Here is a 17,409-nt window from a genome sequence, read left to right as displayed (position 1 = left end):
ACAGTGGTACAGACAGGCTGCCCGCAGGGCCGTCTGTGAGCGCAGCACATGCCGCTCGGCCGGCACAGCGAGGATGTCATCTGCACAGCGAGGATGTCGTCTGTACCCAACCTACGCTGGCAGTTCTGCACATGCTCCGTCTGCCAGCCAAGTCCCACTCACCCTCCGAGGCTTATTTATCTACGGGCAGCGCTCAGCTGCTGAGGCTGGATGAGCTGCAGCATCTCTCAGAGCCGCTCGTAGGCAGTTTCATGCACTGAAGCTAAGATGTTTTTCAGAAGCTCAGTTAAGCTTCCAGGGATGTAATTTTAAGAGGGTCCATAACAAACAGAATATACCATTCGCATCAAGCTAGTGATAATGTCCTTGTCTTGATAACAACCTGCAGCCGTAAAGCAAGTTTAATTCTCTGACAAGAAGATTGGTGACAGCTATCGTTGAATTGTTTACTGTAATATATGGGATTCTTCCCTGAAAACCCCGGCGATGGGATTTGTCTGGTCTGGTTGTAAATAATGAGATAGACAACAATGGATTTCAGTTCTTCATCAGTGTTTGATCAGCACAAAGGTAAGTCACCTACTACTAATTTCAAAATCTTCTGGTCTTCCCATGCCTCCCAAGCAAATGTATTAAGATTACTTGACAGAATCAGTAACAAGAATTTTTGGAAAGGATCCTAGGGATTGGTTTGGTTACACATGAAGGAATTTCTTATATCAGCTTTAGACATGGATATTTCAGCCTATTGCTACAGTGATTGTTAAAAATAATTTTTTTCAGCAGAACAGTAACAGTATCTGATTGCTCTTATGCTTAGCATTAAGGGATGTATGTATATATTTATTGTTTATATTACGTATTGGTCCTCTTATGGATATACACATAAAAACAATTGCAATATTAGCAAGCAGAGTAGTTTAAAATGGAATAAAAATTTAAGAAAAGCTGATTTTCATAGGTCTATAGTTTGGATACACTAAAAGGATGAGATGCTGACAAGTGACTGACTTTGCTTCAGCAAATCTTAGCTGTATAAGTAAGTATTGCCATAACAGTGAATTTAAGATATCTTTAAAAGCCGCAACACGAAGATTTTCTACATAGTAAGGTTGCTATGGAAATATAAGTTAAATAGTTGAATTTCATGTCTTTATTTGCCAATACAAGCTTTTATGTCATACAGCTTAATCCACTATAAGGAATGTAGTGGCATTCCTTTTATGTTCCCAAAGCAGGAAGCTGTCATTGGTTGATTATCCATGTTGCCACAAATTTCTCTTTAAGTCAGCTTGCCAAATAATTTGTGTGCAGCGGCCACAGCTTCCAGTGCATACCTGCAAACTGTCCAAGCTGACATGGACGTGCTGGTCCCACAACAAAGGCACTGACTGTGGAGAAAAGATGAAGGGCAGGAGGAAGACAGACACTACAGTGCCTTTTGGGCAGTCGAGTCCCACAGGTTGTACTTTTGTTCTTGCCTACACTTCTTTGGTGAACCCAAAGTAAATATGTTCCATGTAAAGCAGTGGACTTTTGGCTGCCTTTCAGACACAGTAGTGCTCCAAGCCTGAAGCAAGTCTTGAGAGTACTGGTCTACACCAGCCCACTCATGACCCCACCCTCAGTTGATGGGGAAGAGTGCAAAGCGATCAAGCAAAACTGAGTGAAAGGAGACAAAAAATACTACCAGCAAGGATACAGGAGGAAGGAAAATGCAATGGGAAAAGGGGGATCTGTACTGCAGGAATAGAGACAGGTGCTCCTACATCATGTGTGAATGATGTAAGGAGCATTTTCCCCAACAGGACAGAGGTGTGGGGCTGACTGAGCTTCTGCAGCTCCCAACAGCTGTTCTCAAGCTTTCCTTCTGCAGGCACTATGAGCATGGTCTGTGCCACACGCCAACCCAGCAGTGCCTAGACTGGGGAGGGAGAGGGGAGACCCTGCACACTCAGTGCTGTGGGGACGGCTGCCAGGGAGCCGATGGAAGTGGTGCTGGGAATGAGGCTGGAGTATGAGCAGGGCTGGGGAAGGAGAAGTCAAGTGTCCAGATGGATAAGGGGGCAGACAGCAATGCAGGACACCACTGACCCAAACCACTTATCTGGATAGAAATGAGAGAGTTGGGAGGCAACATCTGCCTTTATCTCCCCTTGCTCCTAATCTGCAGCCCTCCTCCTGCCAGGCCACTCTCCACACTGACCCATCCTTATTCCTGTCCAGCATCATCTCTAGCCCCATGTAAGACCCCACTCACAGCACTTCCCCAATAAGAGGGTCCCCTCTGGATAAATTCATCGTCTCCCCTCCACCACCACTGCAGGGATGCTGGCTCATTAGATGATTTGTGACTTACTGTTTGTCTTCCCTGCTAGCTGCGTGGGAGGTAGATGGGGAGCAGAGGCAGACAACGCACAGTAATGGGACACTGAACCCATTGGTTATCATGCAAAGAAAGCTCTATTCGAAATTTACAGTGTATGCTGGATTTTATCTAAATAGCATGTTAATGTGTTGGCACATTACTGATTAAAGCATGCATAATTTTTTTAGCAAAGAGAATGTCTTTCGTTGGAGCAATTTATAACAATGGAAGAATACACACCAGATCAATACCCGTTGGTCCCATAAAATAAACCAACTCTCCCCACACATCAGAACATCCCCACACCTGTGCTTTATCTACCCCACACATCAGAAACCTGTCCCAGCTACAGATCAAAAAACCAGCATTCCAGGCATGAAAATCCTACTGTCTTTTTGCAACACTTCCTATGGTACTGCTTATTAATATCTTATAATACTTATCAATAGCAACAGCAGTAGCAAAATGGGACTTAAAGAAGCCAAGCGACATCAGAAACCCCTCCCCTCCTAATATTGCTTGGTGCCACTTAAATGTGTGCTGTACCTGGCTTCAAACGTTTACTATTTAAACAGAGAAGATAGACAAAGGCCTGGACTGGTACATTCACAGCCAGGCACACACAGGGATTATTACTTTTGTTAAGCAATCAATAAATCCATAACATTAGAGAGCGAATTACAGTTTCCAAAAACTGCACTCATCCACCTCCCACTGACCCTTGACACTGACATGCTGAAATCAAATAAACTGTCTAGCATTGTGTCCTGTCGACAAGCTGTGGGAAATCACATAAGGCATTTGGCATCTGGTGGAGACAAGGGGGACTATAGGAAAGAGAAAATTATACACATAAATATTTCTTCTTCTCAATGAACATAAATTATCCGGTTATCCAGCCTTCAGTTTTCAAAACCTAGTGTTTTAGCAAAGTCTAAATCAGTCATTGTCAAGACCATGTACACTAAGCTGCAGCAAAATTATTTAGACCTTAAAAATCTAATGCTGGAGAAAGCATGTGCTTGCATACATCTAATGTGCACTTTGTAAAACAACACATCAGTTGTCATTGCAAATTGTGTATAATATGTATTCTTCATACGTGGGCCAGGGGACAATTAATCTCACAAGCAGTGTAATTTCATTGCTCTGAATCCTGTGATCATTCTGCGCGTTTCTTTATATGCTCCCTTTTCTGACCAAAAGACAATTACTTTGTCTTAGGGAAATTACACGCTTTTAAAATACTGTGCCTTATTTCAGACAGATGGCTTTTAATTTTGACTTTTTCAACTTTGATTGGCTTTTAACTTTGATTTTACCTACAAAAGACGTCACAACCCTGTATGTTATTTGGCCTTAGCTCGCTAAGATTCCTCCAGACCTTTCTAAGCCACTGCTGTGCCAACCTGCAGTTTCTCCCTTTCTCCATATGCAGGCTCTTACTTAGACTTTCTGCCTTCCTGAGGGTGACTGACAGTTTCCGTATCCTGCAAGATAATAAATGAAGTAACACTAATGCATTTGAAGATGGAGGGTCAGGCACTTGGCCATTTGCAATCCCTTTATCCCATGTGGTGCTGGTGCCCCAGCCACAGCTGAGCTCCCCAGCAGGGTAAGCACACAGAGGGGGACACAAGCGCTCAGTACTTCACTGTTGCCTCCTGCAAAATGCCCACTCTCTGAACCATTCCTCTTCTGCCCAGGAAGGTGTCTGCAAAAAGAAATGGCCTACAACCTTTGCACCCATGCCCTATCATTCCTTGACAGGGTAGGCTGGAGGAAGATGAAGTGGGAGATGTTGTGTCACCTGGAGCCAAGTGCATCCAGCATAAATAACACCCAAGCCCTCCTGGCATTTCCTGCTTCCTGTCATTTGAAGCATCAGAAGACCATGCATCTGTCTTCCTCCTCACACGCACAGCCAAAGCCACACAGGTCATGTTAAAGACACCCTACTTGAAATCATGTCACCCTACAGAAATGGAATTAGTGTCAGTCTTTATGTCAGATGCACGATATAAGCAGTCATCCATTCCTACTGGCCCCTCACCAGCAGAGTGACGGCCTGGTCTACCGGCCTCTCCTTGCTCTGACAGCTAGGACTCATGGGTGGGGGAGTGTGAATCTTGGATGTGGCTTCATGCCACCATCCCTTAACAGGAGTGGTGGCCATGTTCTGTGAGAGCAGGCATGGGAAAAAACACAAGCAATGAGCCTCTGCCTTGTCTCCTTGCCTTTTGCCAGGCAATACTACACCCCTTTTTGAGAAAGGGACTAGCTCAGACCTGAGCTTGATGCTAACATGTCTTTGCTGCTGGAAGAGCAGTCTGCAGATCTGGCATGATAAGGAAATCTGATTAATGGTCCCTGTGGTAAAGTTACTTCTTTTTTCATATATTAGTCACTGGTGATGACTCTCTAGAGGCAATGACTCTTAGTGTCTCCTGATCTCACAAGCCCACAGGTAAAAGCTTCTGAGCCAAATGAACAGTTCCCTCAGCAATAGACTGCCCAATAGAATAAAAATCAAGTTAACATTTTTAATTTACAAATGTTATCAAATATGTAATTGAAAAGACCAGCTAGAAGAAAGAAAAAAAAAAAAATTTCTCTTCAGTTGAGTAGTGATGGAGAGGGAATCTGTGGACTGGTGAAGGCAGATTTAACATCAGCTTTCTAGTTTTCCCAAGCCCACAACCAGAGCTCCAGCTTTGACAGGCTAACCTCTCCCAGGGTAAAAGCCAATTGTATTTCCATGGCAGCCAAGTTTTGTAGTCGAGAGTGATGATTGCATCACAGGGAGAGAAGGTCATATGTGGGGAATTACGTTGGGCTGTAAACCCCAGCGTGGATCTCATGCAGGTTCAGCTACGACAACATCTGATCACAACGTGAACAGTGTGGCTAATACTTGAAAATTGTCTTTAAAGGTCTTTTATCACTCAAAAATATATACGACAATGTTTAAAATATAATTTATATCAAAGTGTTAATAATAATGTATTGATTATGAAAAAAGGCTTTTTACTAACTTTTCAAATTCTCTTTAAACCATCTCCCTTTTTTCTGCAGAGCTGACATAGTTATGCTATCTCTAGAAGACATGACAGTAAGGATAAGTCACCAGTCACTTAATCTTTCTTTCCTTTGATCAACTCTCTAGTCTGATTTAGGTGTCAGTTTTACTTTCTCCTGCTAACAGGGTAGGGCAGTGGCTGGTCAACTGTTACGCTCTGACCCTCAGCCACAGTGAACAGCACTGCTCACTGCAGTTGTCGTTCTTTTTGAGTTAATAGAGATCAGGAACTCTTTTTAAAATTAAACGTGAGACTGCGGCTGACCAACAATACATATCTACAGTGTTTTACCTTTACATCAGTGAACTGGGTTTGCGAGGCAAGGGTTGGTGGGGTGCTACAGGGATGGCTTCTGTGAGAAGCTGCTAGAAGCTTCCCCCATGTCCAACAGAGCCAATGCCAGCCAGCTCCAAGACAGACCCACCACTGGCCAACGCCCATCAGCCATGGTGGTAGCACCTCTGGGATAACACAGTTAAGAAGGGGAAAAAAAACCACCAGGAGCAATTGCAGCCAGAGAGAGGAGTGAGAAGATGTGGGAGAAACAACTCTGCAGACACCAACGTCAATGAAGAAGGAGGAGGAGGAGGAGGTGCTCCAGGCGCCAGAGCAGAGATTCCTCTGCAGCCCCTGCAGAAGACCGTGGTAAGGCAGGCTGTCCCCCTGCAGCCCATGGAGGGTGATGGTGGAGCAGATATCCACCTGCAGCCCATGGAGGACCCTACGCCAGAGCAGCTGGATGCCTGAAGAAGGCTGTGACCCCATGGGAAGCCCGCGTTGGAGCAAGCTTGCTCGCAGGACTTGTGACCCTGTGGAAGGGACCCACACTGGAGCAGTTGGTGAAGAAGTGCAGCCCGTGGGAAGGACTCACATTGGAGAAGTTGGTGGAGGACTGTCTCCCATGGGAGGGACCCCAGGCTGGAGCAGGGGCAGAGTGTGAGGAGTCCTCCCCTTGAGGAGGAAGGAGCAGCAGAGACACCGTGTGATGAACTGACCGTAACCCCCATTCCCCGTCCCCCTGTGCCGCTGCGTGGAGGAGGGAAAGAAACGGGGAGTGAAGTTGAGCCCAGGAAGAAGGGAGGAGTGGGGGGAGGTGTTTTTAAGATTTCAGTTTATTTCTCATTACCCTACTCTAATCTGATTGGTAATAAATTAAATTAATTTTTCCCAAGTCACGTCTGTTTTGCCCATGACAGTAACTTGTGAGTGATCTCTCCCTGCCCTTATCTGCAACCATGAGACTTTCGTTATGTTTTCTCTCCCCTGTGCAGCCGAGGAGGGGAGTGACAGAGTGGCTTTAGGGGGCACCTGGCCTCCAGCCTGGGTCAACCCTCCACAAACAGATTTGACCCTGCACCAAAAAAATCAACTCTTTTGACTCCTGAAGTTAACAGGTTAGTAGTCCACTTGAAGTCAAAGGTGTAGGCATGTGGAGCATGGGATGACCAGTCTGGAAGGAAGTTACAAGCAAAGAAGCAAAAAGACAATCATCACATTAATTTGTCTAGAAACAAAAATCTGAGGAGAATTGAGGAACAGGTCCTGCAAGGCATCTCCTTTAAATAATGCTGTAATTGCCAAACAAAATAAACCTGTCCTGGGTCCACGTTTCCATTTTGAAGGAATTATTAACGCAACCCACTGCTGCCAGAAGTTCACTCTCCTGAGATGAGCATTCCCCTGGAAACCTCAGGGAAAGGAAGTAAAAAGGCTCAGGCTTCTGACTGGTGCAAGGATAACACTGAAACTGAAAACACCTCTGTCCTGATTTCATCCAATCTTATAAAAATGTAGCCAACAATATTATGAGCTAGTTCAGTTATTACTTCATTGTTTCTCAAGTCATGTTACATTAACGTTAGTATGATTTCTTATAAGAGGTGGAAACTTTCCAGAAGTTCTTTTATGCCCTCTTGGTGTCTGTCTCTGACAGTTTTTGGAAGAAGTTATGAGGAAAACATATTTCAGGTGACTAACAAAAACCACAGTGCTGTTTAGATACACTTTGTTCCACCTTGAGATATATAGTCATAAAAACTCAGGGAAATAAGTGTCATTATTTTCACTGTTAATCATTTGTACTTGCTCTCTGCTTACCACGGACATACTCCTCCCCTGCAGGTGATGCAGTAGAAGAGATTGACTTGTCTGTGGTTTACCAAGCAGCAGCTAATGGTGATGTGAACACACTAACTGCAGTGATTCGAGAAGATCCTTCCATCCTGGAGTACTGCGACAGCGAGGGTAAATGAAAGCTGACCTTGTTTTCAGGGGTGTAGTTGTTTCAGCTTGCAATTAAATTTTCCATTTTTCATTCTGATTTTTGTGTCCAGTAAATTATATTTAGTAGCAGAATATGGGAAATTTGAGTTATTCTTTGGAACATTCACTGGAAATTCTCAGTTTGAATACTTCTTTTCCCCTGTAATTGTATTATTTTTTAATATGGATACAAATAAGTTGTTTTGCTATGATCAGACAGTACTTTATAATGAATCTATTTTGTCTTCTTTAGGGAGATACAGAGAAATTGTTGTCATTTCAGGGAAGGAAAAAGAGTATTTTTTATCGCTTAAAAAGTATGTGTACGGACGCAGTTTGAATGATTTTGTCATGTAACTGTTTGCCAAAGGGTTGGTTGTGCAATGATCTAAATAATCTGTTTAATCTGTGCAACTATGCTCCTTTTCATTTTGTGTTCAGGTTACTACCTAATGTTAATACAAAGTGCTGTCCATTGGCTGGGTTCTATATGCATCCATTTCCCAAGTGAATTAGAGCCACAGATCTCTGGAAGCTTCTCTCAAGGAAGACTTTGTTTATTCAAAAGTATTTTTCATTGCAGTTTCTTTTAAAGGGTACATATGAACACTGTCTATTCTAATCTTTACCAGCTTTTACCAAGTTACCAATTTTTCCTACACTTAACCTTCCATCCTAACTGTTATTTTTAAAGCAACTATTGGTCATTAGGGAAAATGCTTAATCAAGATAAAATGCTCTCAGTCCATATCTTTAATGGGAGAGGGACTAGGTATGAAGGGCAGTTGGTGGAGACAGACTGATCAGCAAATGGAAGTATTTCAGCTCCAGAATAAACTTGTTTACTAGGTTGTACATACAAACGTAACTAAAAACCAGTCTTGCAAGACAAAACATATGGATGATATCTTGAACATATGGCAGAGTCTGCATAACCTCAGGTTGAGTAGCACGCATTTGCTCAGCAGTCTCATTGAATCCAGTAAGAATAATTATTCTTCAGTTGTGTCTGAAGTTTCTAGTAGTCTTACAGTTTCTCATATTCATGTTTATTCCCAGCTTAGTAATTTAAATTTTTTTTGTCAGATTTTGCAGGAAAATTTCTTGCTGTTATTCAGCAGTTAGCAGAATGGAAGGAAGAGGAGGCAATGAAAAGATATAATAATTCATGATGAAATTTGAGTATTGGGTTTGAATGTAGATTTCAGGTTTTTTCCAGCATAGAAATTGTTTGCAGAATATAAAATAAGTTCTAATGACAACAGAAAAGAAAATATTCTAGAGCAAATGCAGTCTTTAAAATAAGTTGTTGTCTACATAAAGTGTCAACTCACACACATACACCTTTGCACAGGACAGGGCTTGATTTCATAAATCTTTTAAATACATAGAGACAGAATGAAGCTGGGGTTTGAGAAAATTAGCCAAGTACCATCTGGCTACTAGCCACTCTGAAGAATATCGGCCTCCAAAACAGTGTACAAAGCCAACAGTTCATATTGGGAGCTTGTCAACAGAAAAACACTTTTCCCTCCAGAAGCAGAGTTAATGAGGCAAGGCTTTTGCTAATGAAGTCATGCTCTTTTTAAAATCAGTGGTCAGTAACTGGCATAGCAGTTACTTCCTGCCTGCAGAAAACTGAGTACAACTGTTGGACAGTTGTCAGAGAAAGGATTTGTCAATTTGCCAGTGCTAACATTAGCAAATAAGAAAATATCTCTATCTTATGGCTTTGACAAAATAAAAATTGTAAAAGAACATTTGACTTTCTTCCCCAGGTTGCACACCTTTGATGCATGCTGTGTCAGGACGCCAGGTTGATACAGTGAAGCTTCTGTTGAAGATGGGAGCCAATATTAATACTCAAGATGCTTTTGGACGTACCAGTTTATCTCTGGCAACTTATCTGGTACCAAGACTTGGGGGAGAAGGATGGAAAGATAGACGGAGTGAAGGGAGTAAATGTGCAGACCAAATAAGATTTCTGTTCATATTACAGAAGGAAAAAAAGTACAAAACATTTGGTTAAAGACAACAGTGATATTGTAAACTTTACTATAATGCAAAGCTGGAAGCAATGATTATTAGAAAAGGATCAGGACTCCTGTCATAGTGTCCTTTCTCTTTTGGGTTGTAAAATCAGTGCATGGTCTGGGGATCTGACTAGATCTAGTGTGCTCTGTGTGATTTGAGAAAAACCACTTGTATCTGTGCACTGGAAGATCCTCTCTTGTTCTTAATACGCAGATTAACTTCTCCCCTCCCCCTGTCAGCACGAGGTTTTTATGCTCCAGAGAGGAGCAAATTCTGGTGGTCAGCAGGCATGTTTTCCTGCACTCCACATGAGCCAGGGCATTGCTTTTTTTCACTGTAGTGCTGGACCTTGGATGGCCAGGTTAAGAACTTAAGTTCAAGGTGCTGCAGGTGTCAGTGGACACTCAGATCATACGCAATCCAACCCCTTATCAACCCACGTGCAAGCGATAGTAGGGACAGACATCCCATTGAGAAGTGCAGGAAGGGAGATGTGGTGGTCTCTGAAGCACGCAACGATGGTCCTCTTCCCCTGAGTCTGCTGCTCCTCGCTGGAGGGAATTCAGGATTCAGAGAGAGGATGGGGACCAAGTTAGTTGGGCAGAGGGGTTGTCCATGGGCTTCCATTATTAGTTGGACAGAGAGGAGGAAGGAATGTTTACCCATGCTGCATAGTATGAGTTATGGCTGGATGATCACCAGTTCATTTAAACAGATACTGTGGCAGCCTAATTAAATCGCGTCCCTTGCATCCAGTTTCTTCCTGCAAATTCAGGACAAGAACAATGCTTCTGCTCAGCTATGCAATATTCAGCCAGAAAGTAAGTGTAGAATATAGCAAAACAGGCAGTCTCATTCAGTGCAAGGAGCATGTCCCACTTACTTGAGCATAAACATTTCCTCTGCCAGATATTTTCAAAAAAATCCCATAATTAGTGTCATGCTCCTTTTTTCCTTCCTCTTTTCCCAGAGGGGAAAAAATATTCTCTGGAAAAAGAAAGAAATTACTGGAAAAGATTTAAACCACCCAGGCTTCGAAGTTTCCATTTCTGTTTCTCTGATGGATATAATCGGAGGTCTAGAGAGAATTTGGCTGTGATGTCTGCCCAGAGAACTGAATTCAGCAGAGCTCCACAGTCACAATTGCGTGCAGAATTCAGTGGTCTTATACTTCCACTGGGACCTGCAACAGGGATGTTCTGTTTCCTTCATTCCACAAGTTTTCCCCCTAAATGCTGGTAATGGTAATGCGACATAGCTCATACAGGAGGTAACAATCTTTATCGATTGCCTGCGGAGGTTTGAACAAAACACTTAAACACATGCTTGATTTCCCCAGGACTTAAGTATACGCTGAAAGATTTATGCAGTCACAACCAAATTGTTTACTTGCTTCTTTGTTGAGGTGATCAATAGAAGGTTTTAGTCCAAGAACTGATTAATCCCATCTGTTTTGGTGCTGTTTTCAGTCTAACATTGTCACTAATTCAAACTTCTGCAACAATGTTTGTAAGACCACGCTCTAAGGCTTTTTACTATTGAGTTGCCATCCCTGCTAAAATCTCATAAAGGAAATGAGATTAAGTGCTCATTTTCTTGGTTTAACCTAGCCTAATTAAATCCACATGTAGGAATATGTCTAGCATTTGCTAGTGATATGGGAATTAGCAGGTTTTTAATCACTGTTTACTCAGTCTGTACTTGCCACAGCTGCAGAAAAACCAAAAGGCAGTGTAAAGAGAATATCTTATCACAGAAATGAATGACTGAGCTAGTCTGAGACTCAGACTCCAAAGGCAAAGCACTCTCAGTGCTGAAAGACCTCTATTGGGGAAACAAAAGACCAGTTCTTCTTCTGGCAGAAACAGCTACAGTCACACACAGATGCTAGAACCACCAAGCAAAGATCTGGCCTGATGCATTTCACTTTCCTCTTTGACATGCTCTAATTTCTTTTGTAGGGCTGGCTGGAAGGCTGTATCAGCCTGCTCAGAAACGGTGCTAAGCAGAATATACCCGACAAAAGAGGGAGGTTGCCACTACACGCTGCTACCGCAGAGCCTGACGTGAGGTATGTCGCAGGCTCCAGCAGCATTTGCTGGTTGAATCTCAACAGGTAGTCACCAACACAAGCTACCCAGCCCAAAGGGGAGCCCAAGTCAGGAAGGTTAGCTGTGACAGTTACACTTGTGAGTTGCTCCTTTGTTTAGTGGTTATTATAAATGGGGTAAAGAGGAGAAAAAGCATTGTACGACACTTGTGTAAGAGAGATACGTGTCCAAGTAAGGCGAGGAGCCTGGTTTAAGATCACAACAGCAGGAAGGAAAAAAAAAAAAAAAAAAGTTGAAACCCTGCATTTCCCTTTACCAATTACCTTTCTGCCACCTCCTCACAAGAAATATTACAGGAAGGTCTTTCTCTGGCCTTCTCCTCCAAGTAGCGTGGCAAATGTGAGAAAAGTTTTCCACACAACAACCCCTCTGAGACCCTGCTATAAAGAAGCAGCTGAGATTTGGTGGACTGGCTTATTTTTAACTACTTTTACTGAAGGTGGAGTAACAACTACAGAGTACCTTCAGAAGAAGTCTTAAGAAAGATCCTCTTTGTCTCATTCCAGCCTGTGATTTACAGGTTTTAACAAATTTTGATTTGTACATCTGAATAAATTCACTCAAAAAACTCTCCTAAGTAAATCGTGTCTGGAGGGATAGGAAGACATTAAAGCCAGGTAAAACATTCAGTACATGCAAAATGTTCATGAGACTTAATCATTGAGTCTACAGTTTTGCCGCTGTTGCCCTATCAGACCAGCCCAGACTTCTGTGCATTTCTTTTGATCTTGCTCTCCAGCCTTTTTTAACAGCTTTATTGATTTTTTGACGTTATCATTGCTTTTCATGCATCACTTGGAGAGAATAGTTTGAGGTTGCTGCAAAAGTACAGGTCACTATCATGAAACAAAGCTTCCATAGAAAGAAGACAATGTTTGTACAACACTGCACATGCTGCTTCTTGAAAGGGAACAGTAATCTACTTTACCAACAGCACACAAGATTCCCTGAATGTTTTTCACATTCTCCATGGATATGGGCAGACCTTTGCTCTGCACAGGAGTTTACCAGTTGCTCAATTCCTTTCCCTCTGTCTTCTCACTGGGTTTCCCCATGCCCAGAAGACAGGCCTGGGGCACTGAGGAGGAGGCTTTTCCATCACAGTCATTGTCACTCTCTTGAGTTCCCAAAAGGGTGCATGCAGTGGACATCTGTGAAATGCTTTTTCAGCCAAGTTTGAAAGCTGGCAGCCTGCTGCTACAACCCCGTCTGCTGGAGGCAGCACATGGACCATATGGAAAGAGAGAGATAGTGATCAGGCAATTTATGTATTGATTTGATAACTGATGTATGTGCTTCAGTGCGTTCCACAGAGCCTAAGAGGAAAGGTGGAAAGAGAATCCATGGACTTCCTGATGTATGCCTTTAAGAGTAGATATCAGAGAAATCTCAGCTGCACGGCTAAATATCTACGTATTTCAGTGGTAGGACTTATGTTGCCATAATGGTCTAAGGATATGTGAGCCAAAATGTGTTGTTGATAGAGGTTTTACACTCAAAGAATGAGATTTCATTTGCATACACTGATTTCATTGATTATATCTGAGGTTAAACTACAGAACCATGTATCAGATTATAAAACTATGTGATAAATGGGTTTTACAAGCATATTGTGGTTATCTCACTTTTTTTCTGCTCACCAGTCCATTTTTACCCAGACCTGTTTTCAGATACTGATTTTCTGAGTTTCTGAGTCATTGTGCCAAATGACCATAAAATGTCTCTTCCCTTTTACAATTTTTTACCAAACTAATCACAGCAATTCTAAAATGCCATCCTTTTCAGAGTTCCTGTAGTATGACTCCATTATGCCATTGGTTGTGTGATTCAGAAAAGGAGGTGTAACACCCCTTTTCTACAAGTATTTGTATCCATATAAAAATGGATTTGAAGTCCTAGCAAAGCATTTGGATATGCCCGGTCTTCACCCTTTAGGGATATTCTAGTCAGAAAAAAATTAAATTTGGATTTCTGGCACCTGCAAATGGCCAACAGATACTGTTGGCTGTTCACCTACAGAATTGTCCAAATCATCCCTAAGCAATTGTAAGTGTCTGTCTTTTGAATAATTTACATTATCTACTTGTTTATTACTGGGGGAGGGGGGAAAGAACAAATTTATCATGCAACATTCTCAACTTGATCTGATCCACACACCTGAGCACAGTTCAATCCAGAAAACACGCTGGAAGTTGTTGAAGATTGTCCTGATGAAAAGCAGCAAAAGATTTTCATTCCATCTCCTGGGCATGGGAATAAATGCATGGTTGTATACATTTATCTGTGCATTATTGGGAGGGACATTTACCATAGTTCCCTCCTTGACACTTCATCATCTTTTAATTTCCTTGGAAAACAGCATGTCTTTTAAATATCCATATTTTGAAGGTTTCCAGCAAATCAAGCCTTCAGATGAGCCACAGATTTGCATTATGATCTTACCTAGGGATCCACTAAGGATTTATTGTTCCTTTTGCTAGAATCATAAGAACAGTACATCCATGTTAGGATCTATACCATTTGGCTTTGTTACTGCCTGTGACAGGATGGTCCTTTTCATTTCCATGGTCCGTACGTGTACATGATCTAAGCGTACATGCACACTTAGCATCCTAATATAAAATACAACCATCTTCACCAAACCTATAGTGATGTCAGAACATCTTCATAGGATACCAAAAGGAAAAGAAAAGCAAAATCTATGCGGTGTTAAAAATATTACTGCACTTGAATAATATTTCATGTAAATATTTTATTAGAACTGTTCCCTCCACCAGAGGGGAGTGTTTGTAGCCTGATATTCTATAAAATGTGAGCCAATGCATTGCTATATTTTATAACAATGGCCCTATCCCAGCAGACACACTCTAAGGCATTGCAAAATATTATTCATGTGTGTGTAAATATATAGTATGCATGCATACACAAACACGTACAAAACATCGCGTTACTCCAAGAGTTATGGAGATTGAAAAATCCTTTTAGGAACTGGACATTAGCATTTCTGTTTGTTTTAAACTTTATAAAATAAAATTAGAATAATTGCTAAGCCACCAAAAACCGCACGCTGGTATAGTATTACTCATTCTGATTCTAGCCTGGCAATCAGCACAAGAATTCTTCCCAGTGACACTGCTTTTAATTCCCAGCACTAAACTTCTGTTGTTACAGAAAGCCATAAAGTTCTATTTGCTTTTCTAGTATCACAAAGCTCAGACCTAAGATTCTGACCTGTGCACATCACTAATACTGATTTTTCTTGAAATTGCATGCTTTGTTTCTCAAAAAAAAAATGTCAATTTTTCAGGTTTAGTCAGGAGTACAGCAGATTGATTATGTCATTGCTTCCACAGGCTCCTGAACGTCCTTCTGCAGCAGTCAAATCTTAGTGAAATTAATCATCAGGACAATGAGGTGAGTGAACTTGTGCTACAAGTCACAGTCCCATGTTCTGGGACCATACAAGTCATGCTGTTCAGAAACAGTCCATTGTAGTATCAATTTTACAATAAGACTATGCACTAGTCAAAAATTTCCATAATGCTTTTTCTGAACTCCGCAAAGCATTATCTCATTTTTCCTTCTATAGGTGGTGCACCTTTAGGCTAATAAACCTCCATATACTGCCAGCTATGGAGGTACCTTGAATCAGTCTCTTCACTCAATTGCCCAGACATTAATTGCTTTTGATTCTTCTGAAGTTAGACATTGGACTAAATCTTCACCTTTACCAATCATCCCATTATTAAAGTACTGTTCTCAGGAAAAAACATTGTAACTCTGGTATTACACAGAACAGCCATGCAGCTACAAATATTTATGCTAGCCTCTGATCCGTAAAGAATTGTGCCCAGCATGTGTGTATATATATATACATATAGTGTACACAGGACAGTGTTCACTTCCCAGATGTGTTCTTCTCCAAAGAGAGAAGCCAAGACACAAGAGAGACTCTGGATGTCTTTTCGTATGTTTCTCTTCACTCTAACAATTGCTCAAGGATTTGTGTTACGCACAATTCCAGAACCACCACAGGATGGTTAATTTTCCCTCTTCCCATGAACCTTCTTTATCCACTGATGGTTTGCTTACAACAGCCTAAACCAGACGTATGCTTTGTCTTTGTATAGAATTATGTTGCTAACGAGTTGCATGGAACCATGGACCATAATTTCAAACTGTTATGTTTTGCTGTAATGCAGCACTTACATGCAATTTGGAACTTTTAGTCCAGCTCACTGTCATTTGGCACTGAGAAGATAGTTGTTCAAGTGTTAGTTCTAAGCCCTGAATATTCATGTGTTCTGAAAAATGTGGATCCTCACAAATTATTGCAGCTAATAGAGCTGTTCTTTTAGCATAAGTAAAACACTTCAGTTTTCCCATCTCACACTTGAGTAAAACACCCTGATGAATACATGAACACGAAAACAGTAAGAAATACATCTGGAGGTTTCACAGTTTCCACAACTGTGGCTTTCTGTGGGTTTACTTATGATGCCTGTGAGATGACAATGTGAAGAAACATTCCCTGAAAAAGCTTTGAATCTGGGCAAAACAAGTGTCACACTACATTTCCCACAGCCATTTTTTGGTTTTACTCCTTTTATGTCCCCTATTGCTCCTTGTTCTTTATAAATGCACAATCGTTGGGCTGTCTCAGCTTTAATATTATATTCTGCTGGATCTTCAGCTTTCACAGTTCTGATATCACTCTCATGCTTCTTCTCACAAACAGCAGTCTACCTACAAGTACCACTCAAGGGTGGTATCACCATGCACAAATCAGGTGGGTGCAGGTTAGACAGCCATTGTCCACTGCAGCAGGCCCACATGAGTGAGCTGCCACTACAACCGGCTCAATGCTCTTTGCTCAGATGGGTGCTCCGAAAGGACACGTGGAATGTACGAATTATTAGAAAAGAAATAGAGAACAAAACAGGAAACAGCGTTATGCTCTGTCAGAATCCTTGGTACACCCGCATCTTGAATGTCGGCTGCAAGAGTAATCTGAAAAAGGATAGATAAGAAAAGGAACAGAAAAGGACTACAAAGATGGTAATAGTTATAGAGTAGCTTCCTTTCATAAGCAGGCTAACAACTATAGCAAACTAAACTACAATAGGACTTTCAGCTTGGCAACTATGTCAGAAGGATGATATCATACAAGTCCGTAGCATCATAAATTGCATGGGGAAGATGAAAAGAGAATTATTTTTAACTAGTTTTTACATCTAAAATGATGGGGACACCTACAGAAATCATCAGACAGCAGTTTTAAAGAAAATTAAAATAATTACTTTTTCAGAAAATACATTGTTATCTTGTGGAGGTATAGATGTCATAGGAAGTCTTTAGCCTGACTACAAATTTTAGGTGACTGTATATCATCAAACCTTGTTTCTTATATTTTCTCCCTAAGCATCTGCTACTGACCTCTCAGAGCTGTGTCCCTGTACTAGAGATATATTTGATCCCTACCCACAGTTCTCACACTCTGATGTTGCAGCTGACTCTGCTGGTTACCACAGTAGAAACAGAGAGAAGGTTGATT

General features: G+C 41.6%; 1 protein-coding gene across 1 annotated transcript in view; it reads left to right on the top strand.

The window, feature by feature from the left end:
* The first annotated feature begins 217 nt into the window (after window positions 1-217).
* The window catches only part of ANKRD55 (ankyrin repeat domain 55), a 53,710-nt gene continuing 36,518 nt past the window's right edge, over window positions 218-17,409 (top strand). The window contains exons 1-5 of the mRNA XM_054809933.1: window positions 218-570; window positions 7,570-7,692; window positions 9,489-9,619; window positions 11,706-11,815; window positions 15,209-15,269. Of these exons, the coding sequence (XP_054665908.1) occupies window positions 531-570; window positions 7,570-7,692; window positions 9,489-9,619; window positions 11,706-11,815; window positions 15,209-15,269 (465 nt within the window). The 5' untranslated portion in view covers window positions 218-530. The remainder of the gene's footprint in view (window positions 571-7,569; window positions 7,693-9,488; window positions 9,620-11,705; window positions 11,816-15,208; window positions 15,270-17,409) is intronic.

This window comes from Grus americana, chromosome Z (assembly GCF_028858705.1).
Source record: "Grus americana isolate bGruAme1 chromosome Z, bGruAme1.mat, whole genome shotgun sequence".
NCBI classification, from domain to species: domain Eukaryota; kingdom Metazoa; phylum Chordata; class Aves; order Gruiformes; family Gruidae; genus Grus; species Grus americana.
The sequence above is the reverse complement of the archived record's forward strand: the minus strand, read 5'-3'. Positions and strand labels throughout refer to the sequence as shown.